General features: G+C 55.5%; 2 protein-coding genes and 1 long non-coding RNA gene across 3 annotated transcripts; 2 read left to right on the top strand and 1 right to left on the bottom strand.

The window, feature by feature from the left end:
• Nucleotides 1-4: 4 nt before the first annotated feature.
• Nucleotides 5-1,047, top strand: LOC108284903. The gene is made up of 2 exons (XR_001817380.2): nucleotides 5-358; nucleotides 799-1,047. It is a non-coding gene; the product is annotated as an uncharacterized LOC108284903 (long non-coding RNA).
• A 3,037-nt stretch (nucleotides 1,048-4,084) lies between these two features.
• LOC108284902 (atherin-like) lies at nucleotides 4,085-6,230 on the top strand. Its single transcript, XM_017501868.2, has one exon. It carries the CDS (start codon nucleotides 5,381-5,383, stop codon nucleotides 5,945-5,947), a length of 567 nt encoding a protein of 188 aa, XP_017357357.1. The 5' UTR covers nucleotides 4,085-5,380; the 3' UTR covers nucleotides 5,948-6,230.
• A 3,512-nt stretch (nucleotides 6,231-9,742) lies between these two features.
• HOXC10 (homeobox C10) lies at nucleotides 9,743-14,860 on the bottom strand. The gene is made up of 2 exons (XM_017501859.1): nucleotides 13,994-14,860; nucleotides 9,743-10,848 (listed from the first exon to the last, which is right to left on the bottom strand). The coding sequence occupies exons 1-2, from the start codon at nucleotides 14,742-14,744 to the stop codon at nucleotides 10,571-10,573; spliced, it is 1,029 nt and encodes a 342-aa protein (XP_017357348.1). The 5' UTR covers nucleotides 14,745-14,860; the 3' UTR covers nucleotides 9,743-10,570.
• Between the last annotated feature and the right edge of the window lie 1,444 nt (nucleotides 14,861-16,304).

The following is a 16,304-nucleotide window of genomic DNA, read 5'->3' as shown; positions in this document are numbered from 1 at the left end:
CCGGCCCCCACGTGATCGTATTTACCCAAAAATACGGCGCGGATCAATGCGCAGGGGCTTTTTTTCCCCTGGTTTTTTTTTCCCCCTCTCCCACCCCCTTCTCTCCGCTGCTCCCCGCGACCTACGATTTCCTGGGGGTCCGGAACTCTGGACCCAAGGCACCAGTCACCCCCTCAGGACGGCTCGTAGCTCATCTGGGAAGCCCCTGTGCCCATGCCCACCCATAAGCAGTTGGCCTCCCCCCAACCATGAGGATTTTTTAATGGGGTGAAAATGCCAGTCCCAGAAGCCAGGGTTCCCGGACCCCCAGGGCCGAGCTGGGCGCTGGAGCCCCGCAGGGGCGGGGAGGCCGACCGAGGTAGGTGGAGGAACTATTTCTTGACGTAATCTGTCTCTGTCGGCCCCGACGCTCCCGCAGTCTCTGCGCGAGCCGAGATCAGCGATTGTCAGTTCGGAACGTGGCTTTTAAAAATGCGTTTTTAAATAGCGTGTATGTATGTATTTCTTTCAGGAGCAGCAGCAGCGGTGAGGGAGGGAGGGTGGGAGGGGACTGGGGAAGCTGGAATGGAGGGAGGGAAGGAGGGAAGGGGAGCGTTCTTCTGCCACTGGCCAACTCAGCCCCCCAAATCTGGGGCAGGGGAAGCCTGGGGAAGGTGGCTCCTGGGTGGGAGGGGTAGAACCTCAGGATCTCATACACCTTTACAGCAGCCTCAGAAGTCTTCTCTTTGCTTTGGCACAGATACACAGGCGCCTGTATTTTAAATTTATTGTCTATATCTATTTATCTTTCTTTGCCAGCTTGAAGAAGTGGAGGAGAGATCTACACAACTTGAGTGGGGTGTCCCCATTCCATCTTCCTGCTCAGTCTCCTTTGCCCCCAGCTCCATCTCTGCGACACTTCCCCCACCCCAACCCCCCAAAAAAGAAGTCACTCCCGGGCTCTGTCTACAGAGAGCCAGGGTGAGAGCGGGCAAGGCGAGAGAGCGACCTCGGTCGTGGGCAAGTAGCTTGTTTTTACATCCTTCAATAAAATTTTTATGAGGATCATTTGATTGTTCATAAATGTGTCTTTCATTAAATAAAATTGTAGGCTGTTTTTGGAACGGGAAAAAAGCAACGGAGGGACCGGAGAAAGCAATTTCTTTGGGGTCGGATGCAGGAATTCCAGAGGGGGCAGTGTGATTGTAGAGGAATATCAGACAACTTGGATTCCTCCCCCCAATAAGTTGGTTGCTACCCTCCTCCTTCAACTGGGAGTTTGTGCCCAGCCCTTTGCTTTCCATCAGACTGCCCCATGGTGGTATAGTAAAGGGGGGCTTTAGCCAAGCAGGAAATTCTCAGTGTGGATGCAGAAGAGGGGCATGGGAGGTTGACTGGGGGGGGAACAGGTGATGTCCCCAGAGATATGGTGCATTTAGGCAGGGCAGAGTGAGTTTGAAGGAGGGGTGCAATTTCAGGGTCAGAAAGGAAGAGTCCCAGTCTGTGGCCAGGGAAAATAGGCTGGGACTGAGATGCAGGCTCTGAGCAAGCAGGGTAGGAGGCTTCCCAGACCCGGCCACGCCTGCCCTTCTTTCCCCCTCCTGTCCCCAGGAGGGGACCAAATGCCAGGGGTGGGGGTGGGGGTGGGGGCTAGTTTTCTCCTGCATCTCTGTGGATCTTTCTCCTCTGGGGTGGAGAAGGGCTGGGGAGAGTGTGCATAGTATGTGTGTTTGCGGGAGGAAAGTTGGGGGGAGACAGCTGCAGCTGGCAGCACCGACCTCAGCTCCATAGGCCCCCTCCCAAGTCCCTGCTCCTCCCCCTGGCCCGTTCTTTCCTTTTCCTTTTCGGTCTAACCGGGTGGTTTAACGGGGCTGGGATTTCAACGCATGGGGGAGCATGAGGGATGTGTTTGGTTGGGGAGAGGCGACTTGGGGGTTCAGATCCTTGGCGCCACTGTCTTCCCCTCCCTTGAGCTGGACTGAGCTGGGAAACCCAACTTACAACAAGAAACAGAATATCTCTTTGGCCTTGATGGAGTTGGGTTAGCTGTCAATCAAAAAATCTTCCTCACTAGTTCAAGGAAAAGACAGGAGGTTCCAGTCCCCCTGCCGAGGCTTTCTCCAAATCCCCAGTGCAGCCAGCACCTCCCCCAGCCCAGGGCAGCTGAGGACCTGGCCGGCTCTTGGGCGGCTGCTGGCAGCGTTGAGCAGAGACGTTTAGCCCTCAGCGGGGCCCGGGGCCAGACTGCGACCAAGAGGACATCAAGGGACAGAGCCTGAGAGAGACTGAACCCGAGACAGCCTGAGACAGACCAACTGAAACGCGGAGGCAGGCCCAAGAGAGGAAAGAAGGAAACGGAGCATCAGAATAGAAAGAAAAAGGGGAGCGAATTAAAGAAAAGAAGGAAGGCAAGATGAAAAGAGATAGGAGAGGCCAGAAAGGCAGGCGTGCAGAGGGGGAGGCGGAGGAAGGGCGGCCGTACGCAGGCAGGACGGGGCAGGGGGCGAGCTGGCGGAGCAGCCGTGGCATTGTGCAGTCCTCTGGCTTGCCGGGCCTTTGCCGCGGGACCGGCTCCGGGCGCGGCGGCCACTTCTGTCTGGACACAAAGGCGGAAGAGGCCTCCTCTCCGGCCCCTCCCAAGAGACCTGCTCTGGTGGGTACACTAAGCCTGCGGGATATAGAACCCCGTGTTGGCCCAGACAGCCACCCAGGCGGCTGGGGGCTGAGCCATGCTCTAGTCAAGGAGCGAAGAAACAGAAGAGGAAAGAGGTTTCACGCCTGCTCCTCCTTCACGTCTTCTCCAGGCGACAGGGCCAGCTGCCCCAGCCTCAGCTTTCCTGGGGGAAACAGTCCCTAAGGAGCCTCTCCTATGGGCCTCTGCTATTTGGGAGAGTTCCTCAAGAAGACATTGGGGCCGTAAAGAGATGCCCCCTTCTCTCCTACCCCTTGGAACATCGCCTTCTTTTCAACTCTCGAGCTGCCTGCGCACCCTGCCTGCCCACTCTGCGGAGGCGGCAGCAGCGGGCAGTAAGGATCCCTGCTGCCATCAAATCCCCTGTGAAACCAAGGAGGAGATTGTCGCTTTCTTTTTTTTTTTTCCGGGAGTAGGAACTCCGAACCCTTCCCACTCAGAGGCAGGCACGGCTGTGGATCAGGAAGCAGGCCTCGCCCACAGCCCCCTCCCAGCCAATGCCTCATTTTCCCTGTGCCTTGCAGAGAGAGGCAGCCTTGGGAAGGGGGGCTAGAAGAGGCTGGGAGTCCCGGAGTCCACTGGGCGGAGGTCTCCCAGGTCCACAACTGCATGTGGCCTGTAGCCCCCATTCTCCACATTTGCAGGGGGGGTGGCAGACCAGGGCTTTGAAGCGGACCTGCAGATTTCCCTCAAATCCAGGTTTGTAGGTGGGGGGCGGGGCACAAAGGATATTGGGGTACCAAGAAGGAAGTTCTGTCTTCCTGGGGTTCAGTTACTTCTGAATCTTCTGCCATACGCCAGACTCCCCCTCACCCACACCACTCACTTCAATTTTTTCCTCAGCGCCGCTGGGGCAAACTGAGAAACTGAAGGCCCCTGGGAGTTCTTGTTGGGGAGGGGGAAACCCCAGCTTTAGCTCGCAGCTGTGCAGTCACTCTGGTTCCTAGAGTACCCTCCCGCCCCCAGAAGACTTCACTGGGCACCGGAGAGACCCCTGAGAGGGAGGGGCACCCTTACTCCATCACCTGAAACCTGGGCAGCTGCGGCCACAACCAAACTAGCACCGTGGGAAGGACAGACAGAAAGACAGACAGGTTAGAGTCGTCCCCTCCCCCTGCCCCGCGCCTTCCTTTTAGTGATTTAAATTCCCTCCGGTTCAATCCACACCGTCAAGTTCGGATTAAATTTAAAACAGGCTTTTCCCGGTGCCCCCAGCTGGCCATCCCGGCTGCCTCAGGCAGGGAGCCCGCTCCCGGCTCGTCAGCACCCGCCCTGCGCGGAGAAGGCCGTACTCCATTTGCTTTCATTTTCCTTCTCCCCCTGAAATGGGCTCATTTCACCTCTCCACTGCCCTTTCCCCCTCCCCGCCCCCTCCCCGGTTCCCCTCTACTTTCCCCCCTTCTCTCTCCTGATCCCTCTTTGTTGGGAAAAACACACCCACACACAACTCCTCCTAGCTAAGGCCTGCGCTGGAAGCAGAAACTGAGTTCTCCTGGCCCGCGGCGAGGAGACCCGCGTCCTGCCCCCACCCCAGGTGGGTATCCGGGATCCCTACACACCAGGAGTCAGGTCCCCAAGCCCAGCAGGAGTGAAATCCCTAGGGCCTGTGAACGTGGCCCTCTCAACGCCACGGCCTGCCGGCCCTGCATTCCCGCCGGCGCCCCCGCCCTGCCACTCCACAGCAAACGGGGCTATTTCCGGCTCCCCCTACACGATCTGGCTTTCCAGCCTGGGGAGTGGCTGGAGGGGGAGCCGCCCCAGAGCTACAGCCGCTCCCTGCCCTGCCCGGAGCCCCAATGGCCCTGAGCGCCTTGTTACCTGATCTTTTGTGTGATGTATGTGTCGCAAGGAAATTTGCAGTGACTTTGGAGCCCAGACTGAGGAAGCGGAGGTGGCGAAAGGAGAGACAATACGGGTCCGAAGTACAATTAAGGGGCCAGAGCCGCTCGTCTCTCCCCCGCCCTCCCTGCCCGACTGCGAGCTGTCTGGCCTCAAACCTCTGGGCGACACGCGAACCTGGAGCCGGAAACTCACCCCGTGGCGGAGGGAGTCAGAGGACTCTGCATCCAGAAAACAGAAGCAAAGCGCCCTTCCAACTTGGGGGCGACTTAACCAGCCCTGCTGAGTTGCAGCGAATCCAATGAATGAAAGTGCAAATTCCGCCGTATTTTCCCGATTTTTTCCAGCCTTGGGAAGGAGAGCCCAGGGTTTGGGGCGTCTCAGACAGAAAGGCAAACAGCATCTCCTGAGGCAGACAGACCCACAACATGAGTGTGAGCCTGAGATCACAGACAGGTTCAACATTTCCCGAAGCCTCTTTGCCAGGCCCGGCGAGCGCCGATCTCCCTACCTTCTCTCCCTCCAAGGCCTCAGGCAGAGAGACCCAGAAGACTCGGTCCCTCTGGCTTGGTCCAATCCCGCTTCGGAAGCTCCTTCGTTACCTGCTCCTCCGCTCCCCACGGCCACAGTTGCAGGGCAGCCGCCTCCCGCCTGGGGAGGGAAGCCCGGGCCACCACGGCCGCCGCCGCCCGCCCTCCTTCCCTCCCTCCCTCCCTCCTTCTCGCCCTCCCTCTCTCTCCCTCCCTCGCGCGCTGCCGCTCGCGGGGCCCTCCCGCGGGCAACCTGCTCTGGACCAAATCCAGGTATCTCCGAAAGGTAGAAAAAAGAAAGGACCTCTTAAGTGGAAAAGAAAAGAAAGAAAGACCTTCTATGGCATTTATTTTTCATGCTCTGACTATTGGTCGGCCTCAGTTCAGACGCCCCGGACAAGGCCAGGCAGTTGCAGAGGTGCGCGGGGCCTGCTGCCTCGCCCACGCTGACCGCCGCGCCCCACGCGCCGCGTGCTCCACACTCTGGGCCGCCGTCCCCCAGCGCAGCCCAAACACCCAGCAGACCTCAAGGTCCTTCCTACAGACTCAACATCCGGTTGCCCGCCTCGCCCCCGGCCACAGCCCGGGAGCCCGCTCTGCTCTGTCTGCGGCCAAAGTCCATACACAATCCACCTTGCCGGTGCTCTCGCGCCCGGCTCGGACACCCCTCCTGGCCACGCCGCCCTCCGGGCCACACGCGGGCTGCGGCCCGGCCCAGGACTTCGAACCTCGCCCCTTGCACGACCCACACAAAGCCCTGAGCCCTGGCATTCCCACCCGCAGCCCCCAGTCCCTGCTGCCGCCGCCTCCTTCACCTGTTCTCGGGAAGTGCAGCATCTCCGAGCCGGAGCTAGGCGGTGGGCTGGTGCCAGGTCCCACAGAGGCCACAGCGGATCTTCCGGGCTAAGCCCGAGCCCCAGCAGCCGACTAGAGATCTCAGAGACCAAGGCTTGCCTTGGCGAGCTCTTGCCTTTTCCTCCTTCTCCCGCAAGTCTCAAACACTCACACACCGAGAGTTCAGCTCTATAAATCCTGCTCCTCTTTCCCATATCATAATTAAAAAAAACCAGTAGGGGAGGTTTTAACTTTTATTGCGATTTCTGGAGTTGGGCTGCGGAGCATATATTAAGTTTACGCTTATGCGCTCTCGGTGGGGAGGGTCCTTTAAGAAATAAAAATCCATCTTAATATCCGCAGACGAGAGAGATAATTTTTTCCCTTTTCCTCAGGCTGTTCCTTCTGAAGACTCCCTTCTAGCGAAGCGAATAAATAATTACCATCGCCTTCGCCGTGATCCACGGCCGGAGGTGGACTCTGACCACCAGACTGGCCCTCACCTTGGCCCTGTGAGACCTCGCTCCATTTCTCCGGATTTGGGGAGGAGACACCTCAACCCCTGGCTCTATAACCTCCTACCCATAAGCCCAACAGCTCTGAAACCGAAATGGGGACACAGAGACCCAAAGCACAGACGTCGTTCATTGGTGAATTTCGGCCCATCAGGGACACTATCTCCAAGCCAAATGCTCCTGAGCACCCAGTCCCTGCCTGGGCCACCCTTCACCCCGACTGACTGGGTGCCTGGGGCAGCCTGAAGACTCAGAGGCTTCTAGGAGCTCCCAAACCAGGGGAGCCCCTTGCTTACCTCCCACTGGCTGGCCTGACTCTCTGGAAACTTCCCCATTTCCCTGGGAGCCATAGAGAGGTTTGAATACTTCTCTCCAAGAGAAGAAATTTTTTCTCCCACAAAGGGATGGGGGACAGACAGACCAACAATTCAGCTAGGGAGACTGAGAAGCTCTATTCCCATTTTCTCCTCCAGCTTCTTTGAGAGTCAAAATAAATGTTTGCATAAGAGAGAGAGAAAAAATAAATGTGTACGCATATAAATATATATAGGGTATTTAAGAGAGCCTAGGGCAGACAGATAGGCACAGAGCCCTATACTAATACAAGGTCACATATATCCCTCCCAGCAGAGGACTGTGAGAATATAGAACTCCATGTATATATTTTGTTACAGGGACATAATTTTGTTTCCCTGTTTAGAAGTTTATAATGTTTTAATAATCATAATAATTTCAAAGTAATAGAACCAAGAACCTGACCTCTTTCTTTTGGCTTCTTTTCCCCAGTATCTCTGTGAACAGGGGTGTGTCTCCTCAGTCTTCCTAACCCTTCCCCCATTTATTCCCCCCTCTCCCGAAGGCAAAGAAACCTCTTTTGAGAACTTTCTGTGTAGCAACCAGGGCCAGAATTGAAGAACCAGAGGCAGAAAGGATTAGAAGAAGCTTTGCAAAGTTTCTCACTGCTCAGATTTTCCTCTACCCCATTCTCCTCCCCTCCTCGCCCTGGCATCAGCCAACAACCTTTCCACCAACATGGCAATGGTGGGCACGGGCAGCCTCAGTTCACCCAGACGTTTCCACAGAGTGCAAAGACAGGCAGCTGCCTGACAGTCACAGACACAGAGACTGAGGCCTACGGGCCACAGATGACTCAACAGAGACCAGAGTCAGGTTTTTGCCCTGATGTTTCCCAGTTGCATGTTCGTGTATGAGGGGTTCTATTTGGACTTGATGGCTTTCCTCTAACCTACTAACACCCCAAATAGATCTTTCCCCTGGAGATGGAGCTATAGAAGGGGAAAGGAAAATGGCTGGGCAGGCACTCGGAGTTCCCCAACTCTTGGGACCTCCAGGTACCCCACTTTTCTAAGGGGAATCTCCAGTCGCCTGGAGGTAGTAGGTGGGAGAAGCTAGCCATGCCAGAGACCCTCTTCTCTTTTTGTGCTCCTCTCTCTGCTAATGACTCTGCCCCACCCTGCTGCCCAACTGAGCTGGCCCACCAGGCCACCTCTTACTCAAACTCCTGAATTTCCTTGGAATTGGCTGGACCCTCTTTGTCTGTCTCCATCAGCTGGGCCCAGGAGACAATAGCTGCAGGAAAACTCCTCTCCCTTAGTCACAGGGATTGGGACAGGTTGAGGAGAGGATCGAATAAAGCAGGGTTCTCCAGACTTGTTCTGCGGCCCCACTCAGCTTGCCCTCCTTGGTCTGCACCCACTTTGCCCTACCTGGGAGGGGGCAGTGGGGCAGTCCCACTGGGGAGGATAGGAGCGGGAGAGGTGGGTTGGGGCCCTCGACGAAAACCGACTGATGTAACTCAGGCAGTTTCTTGTTGCCGAGTTCAAAACTCAATCCCAACAACATGAAACTACCTAAGCCACAGATCAGCTGAGCAAGCAGGGCGGGAGATTCAGCTTTGCATCTATCCGGAGGAGAAGGGAAGGGGGTTGGGGAAGGAAGAAATTCAGCCCCGTCCCCCTTTCCGCCCCCACAACCTCCCTAAGGACTCGAGAGTAGACTTTGGATTGCTGGGTGGGTAGGGGGTCTGACTGCCTTCATTAGTTTCTGGTCTAAGCAAATCGCTCAGGAAAAATCTGGTAAAATGGGACTGATAGCTGCCAAATCCCTGCCCCACCCCCAGCACCGCAGTGGAGTTATTCCCCTGCATCTGGCCCTGGCCCTGGGGGAAGCTGGATCTTCCTCCCACTCTGGAGCTGGGTCCCCTGTCTTGTCCATCTGGCTCTCCTGCGCTTCCCTCCTAGACTCCTCTGATCCGCTCTCTCTCAGCTCGGTTTAGGCTTCTCAGCGAATATGGGCGACTGAATCACAGCCCTGTGCTCTGGAGCCACTTCCAATCAGGCCACTTGCCTGGCAAAGCCCTGCAGCCAGGGAGCACAGGGAACAAGAGCCTGGACGAGGCTCACACCCAAACCAGCAAAAAGCAGGAAAACCTAAGCTTCAAGCTTCAATCCTCTGTACTCCCCCTCCCCCACCAACAGACGACCAGACTGAGCAACACCTAGACCGGAATGTCGACCTCGAGGAGACCCAAAGTGCCCGAAAAGATAAAGAAGCCAAAAACCATCAATTTATCCCTTTAACTGTGGAACCCCCACGGCAATGGGCCAGGGAGGGGAGGAGAGGGAGCTCCCAGTCGCTGCCCTCAACTGCCAGCGGCCACAAGGAAAGCCTGGGCTCTCGGCAAGCACGGATGCCCTAAACACCTTGCTCCAGGCTCTGTCCGCTGCACGCCGGGCACCTGGGGACACCGCTCGTCCCCACTCCGCCGCCAAGAGAAGAACAAGAAACCGATTCTCTTACCTTGCCGCTGCCTCCTCCTCCTGCTGCTGCTGGCGTTTCTGTTAGCTGCTGTCGAGGTTGGGGGGGTTGAGCTCCTCCTGCCCCTCCAGCGGTTAAGTTTATTCCTCTCCTTGGATGGGTGGGGGTTCTTGGGGTGCCCCCCAGCAGCAGTGGGGTGTGCCCTGCACAGCACCCCGGGCAATCAGATCCGTCTGCTCCTCAAGATTGCAGTTTGCTCTCTGCCTCTTCCCTCCTCCAGTCACCTTTAAATGCATCTTTTACTGCAGCACCACATTATATTTGCAGATCATAAAATCCACCTCTCGCGCGCACCAAGACCGTCCTGACATTACTGTTTTATGACCTTGACTTATTGTGGTCACCTGGATAATATTTAAATCAACGTTATGGTCTCTCACTTACATTAAACCCGCCAAGAGACGTTCTAGAAAGGCTCTAGGAGATGAGTCAAACACAAAACACACACATCCACACACTCAGCCTCTTCGGGGGAGGGGGTGTCGCTAAAAACACTAAAAACAAAAAACCACCCATTTGAGGATTATGATTCTGGAAATTTATTAGGATTTTTTTTTCTCCATTAAGGAAGTTACATGCAAAAGATACAACATACAGAATATCTTTAAATAACACAACTCCCAGACAGGGACGGGGCAATATTGGGGGGGGGGGCATTCTGTCTTTGCTTTGCTATGTTCTATTTTTAATTTTTTTGTTCCTCTGGATGAAATTTCTGAGATGTTAGTAGATGGAGGACGTGGGGTGCTGGGAGGGGTGGGAGAAAAGCAGAAAGCAGTACAAATACGAGACTTCAAGCAGATTCTCAGAGCGACTGGGAGGTAAAGATATGGAGAGGGTTTGGCGGAGGCTCTGGGTGCTACGACAAACACAGGAACACTAGCCGAACTCTCCAAAACGTCTATTATTCTAAGGAGGAAATGCAGCAAGGAAGGAACAATTCTGCCTGTGCTCTGCGAGATTACAGACCCTCTCTGGTTAATTTTTTTTCTCTTTTCCCCTCAAGCGGGTGGATTCGATCTTAACTTTGCATGGAGAACAGAATGCTGTGTGTGAGTGCGTGGGTGAGTGAGGGTTTGACACACACACCAGCCACACTCCCACCCCCATCTATGAGGGCACACCCCACACCCCACACCCCGGCACCCCATTTCTCATGCTTTAAGTGGAAGCATCTTCGAAGCACGAACCATAGGTCCCTTGGAAGGAGAGTCTGAGGTCTTTGCCTTTTTTGCAGGCGCGTTGCATTTATACTCAGGGAGGAAAAAAAAATATCACCAGGCACAAAGGGAGGAGGGGCGGGGAAAGGAAGGAGGGGGAAGGGAGGAGGAGAGGCCGCGCGCTCAGGTGAAATTAAAATTGGAGGTCAGTTCCCGGATCCGATTCTCTCGGTTCATTTTCTTGAGTTTCATTCTGCGATTTTGAAACCAGATTTTGACTTGTCTGTCTGTAAGGTTAATGGTCTTGCTAATCTCCAGGCGGCGCTCTCGCGTCAAATACATATTGAACAGAAATTCTTTCTCCAATTCCAGCGTCTGGTGTTTAGTATAGGGGCACCTCTTCTTCCTTCCGCTCTTTGCTGTCAGCCAATTTCCTGTGGTGTTTTCTGCCTTTATCTCCTCTGTTAAAAATAACATTATTTACATAAGTATCCCTCGAAGACGAAAACCCTCTTAGTGCTGCAGCCTTTGCCAGCCTGCTGTGGGGTGGCTGAGGGAGCACAGGGGAGCTGCTCTTGCCCCAGGGGCCTGGCTGTGGGGTCCTCTTAGGCTCAGGGTTCTTACAATTGCTTTGGGGTTTAGACGTAGGGAGATAAAGCGAGGAAGTTCTTGCCTCCAAGTGTTTATTATATTTAAATTACCCAAGTTCACCTTAACCTAAAAGATCCTGAGTACCCTCATTTTCCCCCAGCTGGCTGACCCTGGCGGATTCCCTAAATCTTGCCAGGTCACCCCTTCTCTCTGCTCCATTCCAGGTCTGGAAAAATCCAACCAGATGGAAAAGCATTCTCCAGGCCCCAGACCAGAGCAGAGTCCACCTACAGCACAGAGAAATTCCCAGGGAGCTTTGACCTGTTTCAACTCACTGGAGGGACTTTGTTCCAGAATCTGTGGCCAGAGGCCACTGCAGTGGTCCCTACACTGGGACCCCAGCTCTGACCCCAACCTGAGCTGCCACAGTGTGACTCTGCTTCCTTAAGTCTCTCACTGCCATCTCTTCCTCTCTTAATAATTTTCCCCAGGTATGTGTAGCTGAGGCAGGGGAGCTTGTGAGAGCAGCAGAGGTCAGGGGAAACAGAGCTGGGGTATCCCGAGGGGTTCTCAAACAACTTTCCTGGCCAAGGGATCTAAGGTCAAGGGAGAGACATATCCTGAGGAAATGCAGCCTCCTAGAAACCCCCTGCCCAGTCTGTGCATACATAGATATGTATGCCTGCAAGTACATATGTGTACCTGTGGAGATACACACACCTATACACGTAAGTACACACCCATAGATATGTACACGTGTCTATTTATTAAGGAGATACTATAGAATACTGTGTATTTCCCATGATCTTGACAGCCCCTCTCCCTGACACACATTCTTGCTGAAATGGACCAGCCTTGCTTCTCAAGCAGCAGAAGGGAACCTGATCATCTTTTTAAGGGTAAAACACAGAGTCCAAAAACCCAAGAGGGCACCCAGCAAAGGACCCTCCTGATGGCTCTGAGCTCTCTCTCCTCCCTATGCCAAATGAGGCTGTCAGGTTCTTGGATCTTATCTTGATGGGGGTGGTTTGGGGGCAGTGGCCTAAGAGGAACCAGAAAACACACCAAAAATGCAAACTTGAGGCTGCAGTCTAAAGAATCTGAATATCCTTAATTTTCTCTCCTGCCTCTGCACCTGCAGCTTCTTGCCAGATTGTTTACAGGCTCTCCACATCTAACTATGTCCTGTTTAATTTCTTAGTGGGGTTGTTAGATTTGGAGGTGGGGGGGGCAAGAGAAATTATAAATGGAGAAGTTTAGCCAAAAGCTCTCTTGCCTTTGGCCTGGTGGAGACACCAAAACACGAGGAGGGGAAAGAAGGGTACAGACAGGGTACAGGGCAAGAGGGATTCCTTGGGGTGGGAGGGATTAGGTTGTTGTGGGGACAGCTAGAGGAAAAGGAGAACATGTGGGAATGGGTGCAGGTCGAGTTAAGAGGTGAACTTGTTAACCTTGACTTTGCTTTTGGTAGGGCTAGAATGCAGCTTTTCCTGCCCCAAATCTGCTCCCTAACCAAGCTCAGGGTCTGTAGAGAGGGTATAAGATGAAAACCTTCACATTGTACACGTGCCACAGAAAAGCCTTTGAGGCTGTGGGCACCTCACTGTCCCCCTCATCCTCAGGAACACACCCGTGCTCATCTTCAGTCAGTGTCTCTACGGGGCTGATTTGCCAAGGCCACCTTTGCAGACTCAAGAGGATGACGCTCTGCCCTTGCCCGCCAAAAGAGTGCTTGTGCATGTGTGAGCGGGCATGCGTGAGTGTGCGAGGAGCATGCAATATGGGTGTGTGTGAGTGTGACACAGGTCGCCCGTAGGCATGCGTGTGCGTCGCATCCATATACAAAGCACCAGGAGATCCAGGCCGCCCCCAGCCTGCTCTGCTCTCCATATTTCATCTACCTTTACACCCAATGAGCCCCTCATATATTGTCGCCAGTAGCCAGTGTTGTGGGGAACAGGTTTATTCTTCCCCGTTGGTTGGGCCTTTTTCTGATTCTCTTTTCTCCAACTTTTCAGGAAAAGTCGTTTCCCGTCGTCTTCCCTCCCCTGCCCCCGTTTCCTCCACATTCTTTCCCCAAGTGTCAGAGAAAGATCTTGGAGGCCCCCAGCTCCTACAGCAGAAATGAATCTTGAACCCTGAGCTTGAACTCTGGCTGGGCTTTCTCCCTCCAACCAAAATTACAATGAAATCCAACCAAAGCCACATTCTCTTTCAGGAGAAAACCTCTTACCACGCACACAGAAATTTCCCAACCACTCATTTGTAAGCTGTTTTTGGAAACCAATGAAAAAAGATAATTTAACTAGAAAAAAATTAAAAGAGGAAACAGAAAACTTACAACATTCCAAATGCCCTGTTCCAACGCCATCCAAGCCAGGCATCTGGAGGAGGGAGGGACGTGGCAGGCAGCCCTTCACCTCCACCTCTTCCGGCCCCAGCCTCGCTGCCCAAGGCCCCCGGCGGAGCCAAAAGCCGCAGGAGCCCAAACCGCACGCACAATTCAGACCCACAAACAACAAATCTCGTTTCGCAGGAAACAATTTTCAACTGGGAAAACGCAGTAAAGAGGAACCCTTCATCTCCCCAGCCTTTTCTAGTCCCTGGCCCAAGATCGCCATTTTAAGCTTTTTGCAAGCCTCTGACCTGAGCTGGGGGACATCAGCTCCCCAGGACACCAGCACTGAGAAAGCAAAGCACAGTCAGCACGCGCCCAGAAGCAGCCACCCTTCCCGGGCAGCACACTGCGACTGCAGGCTGCCCGCGGTGCGCACCGCCTGCGCCTTAGCACCCCCGGCCGGGGCCGGGCCGGCACCTCCAAGTCGCCGCTTACCTTCCCCAGCTAAGTGACGCGCCACCAGCCTGGAGCTCAGCAGACACTAGTCTCAAGCCGGGTCGCATTCCCGAAATCGTCAGGGGCCTCCTGGGCCCAACCCTCTCCCCTGCCCCCCTCCCCGGCCGCGAAGACCAAGTGCCCGAACGTCCCAGTGGCGCCCGCGGCCCAGGCAGCCTTACCTTTCGCTTCGTTATCCGAGGTGTCTGGGCTGGAGTCGGCAGTTTTGGCCCTCTCCTTTTCGTTCTCCGAGGGGCTGCCTTTTGGGCCGGCTAGGCTCTGCTCCGTCTTGATCTCATTGGGGCTGGGGGCCTGGCTGTCGGACTTGGGGGTCTCAGGGAAACTCACTTTGCCCCCCAGCTGAGGCGATTCCAGATGTTCGGCGCGCGGGTTGAGACTGGCCCGCTGCTCGAAAGGGGCTTCAAAGTCGTTGGCCCCGGCACAGTGGGGCGTCTTGTCCAGCGGCGAGTAGCTCGGGCTGGCGCGGTAGTAGCTGGGCACGGGTACCTCGTGCTCCCCGAGGCAGGACTCCGGCAGGGGGTGGGAGTAGAGAGCTGCCTCGGGGCCACTTTTCGCCCGCTTCTCTGCGCTGTACATGCAGCAGACATTCTCCTCCTTGACACTAGGTGGGTAGGAGCAGGAGGACAGCGGCCTGCCAACAGGTTGTTCCAGGCGATAGGCGGCTTTAGGGTCGCCCCAGGAGTCCAGCTGCGAGAGGTAGGACGGATAGGTGTTGAGGGCGAGGCTGGGGCTGCCGCCCTCGTCCCTCTTGGAGAGCGAGGGCGCGAGCCCGCAGCCCCTCATCACCCCGCAGTTGAAGTCACTCCCAGATTGCATATACATGCCTGCGCTCCGGCTATAGCGCTCTCCTCCGCCCGGCGCAGCCAAGGGCTCCGCGTACGAGTTCGGAGTTACATTGCGAGGGCATGTCATTTTCAGAGAGAGGGGTTTTTAAGGAGCAATACTACAGCGGAGGAGCTGACATCTTTTTTTTTCCCCCATCCGGGAGGGGGGGGCGCGGTTGGAGGGGAGGGAGGAAGAAGAAGGGGAGGGGGGAAATATCAGCTCCATAATTATCCGTGCATTCGGTTCTCACCATGTGACGGCTAGACCAATGGGATTTGAAAATGGCCTTGATGATTCAGACGGCCGTGACGTCAGCGGGGTCAAGTTGTCGGCAGGCGGAGCGCGCAGAGTGGAGTAACAGCGCCACCTAGCAGCTGCCTCGGGGTAGGGGCATCGGAGCCCTTCCCCGCGAACAAAGGAAGCGTCCCCCGGGCGGCAGGGGCGGTAGAGGGGTGGAAAGGGTTGGGGGTGGGGGTTCTGGGGAGAGTGGGGTTTGTTTACCCGGGAACCAGCCTGTAACTCCTGGGGAGAAGGGGGCGGAGAGGGGGAAAATGCGGGAGAGAGGGAGAGAGCGAGGCAACCGGGCTCAAAACAGTCAAATTCAAATTAAAAGGTCGAGACACGTACCAGGTACTTCTCCCCCCTCTTCATCTCCCTTTTTCATCTCCCCGGCCCCTGCCCCCGCTTCTTCCCTTGGGGGTGGGAGTGGGGTGAAGTTTTTTGGGGGGGAGCGGTGGGGAATCGGATGAGCAGAGAAAGGGGAAAAAAGTTAAGGAATCCCAAACAGGACTAAAGTTTCTGCTCTCCCGCCTCCTCATTCCTCGGGCTTGGCCCTCGGGGCTGGAAGCTTGGGGGCCGAGGCGCTGGAGGTTGGTGGAGTTGCAAGTTCCCTGTGGGGGTTGCGGGGAGGGCCAGGGAGGGGGTCACGGTCACTTCATGGCTGCTAGGGAAAGGAGGTTCCGCATGGACGCGGGGTAGGGGGAGGAGGAAGCCAGAGACCAGAGGCACCCGATCCCCGACCCGGGAGCTGCAGCCTGGGCCTGGCAGGGTGGCGGCTCCTGGGTCACCATCTCAGGGCCCCGCAAGGCTTTGGCCTTGGAGTCGGTTCGGCTGCTTTACTTCAGGCCCTGGCGGCCCTCGCTTTCCGCTTGACCTTGCCCCCACTAAAACAGGGAATCTTCCGGGGAAGAAAGAGGGAACCCGCGGAACCTCGGCCAGTTTGGAGGAGTCACGTATCACACGGGAAACCAGCATACAAGACGCAACAAAACCCGACCCAGAGAAGTGTCTTTTACAGAGCGAATGGGCTGGGAGCATGTTTGAAAGAAGACAGACCAGTTTATTTTTGTGGTTGTTTTTAAATAAAAGGAAGAAATCAGGGGAACCGTATGTTTCAAACAGCTCTTTCCGTTTCTCCATCGCCTTCTTCCAAAGCGAACTAAACTCTCCACCCCTTCCTCAGGAAACGGAATCTGCAGAACAACTTGTCTTTCCGGTCGCCCCACATTTTTCCCTGGACAGATCCTGGGGTTCAGACTTTCCGAAGCGCTGGAGGCTGGCGGGGAAAGGACTGGAGCCCAGCGCCCTGGCATGGAGGAGTGAGGAGGCTAGACAGCTTCCAGGGAGGCCCAAGCCCGCTGCTGCTAA

The sequence above is a fragment of the Cebus imitator genome, unplaced genomic scaffold (genome assembly GCF_001604975.1).
Source record: "Cebus imitator isolate Cc_AM_T3 unplaced genomic scaffold, Cebus_imitator-1.0 Scaffold285, whole genome shotgun sequence".
Taxonomy (NCBI): domain Eukaryota; kingdom Metazoa; phylum Chordata; class Mammalia; order Primates; family Cebidae; genus Cebus; species Cebus imitator.
The sequence above is the reverse complement of the archived record's forward strand: the minus strand, read 5'-3'. Positions and strand labels throughout refer to the sequence as shown.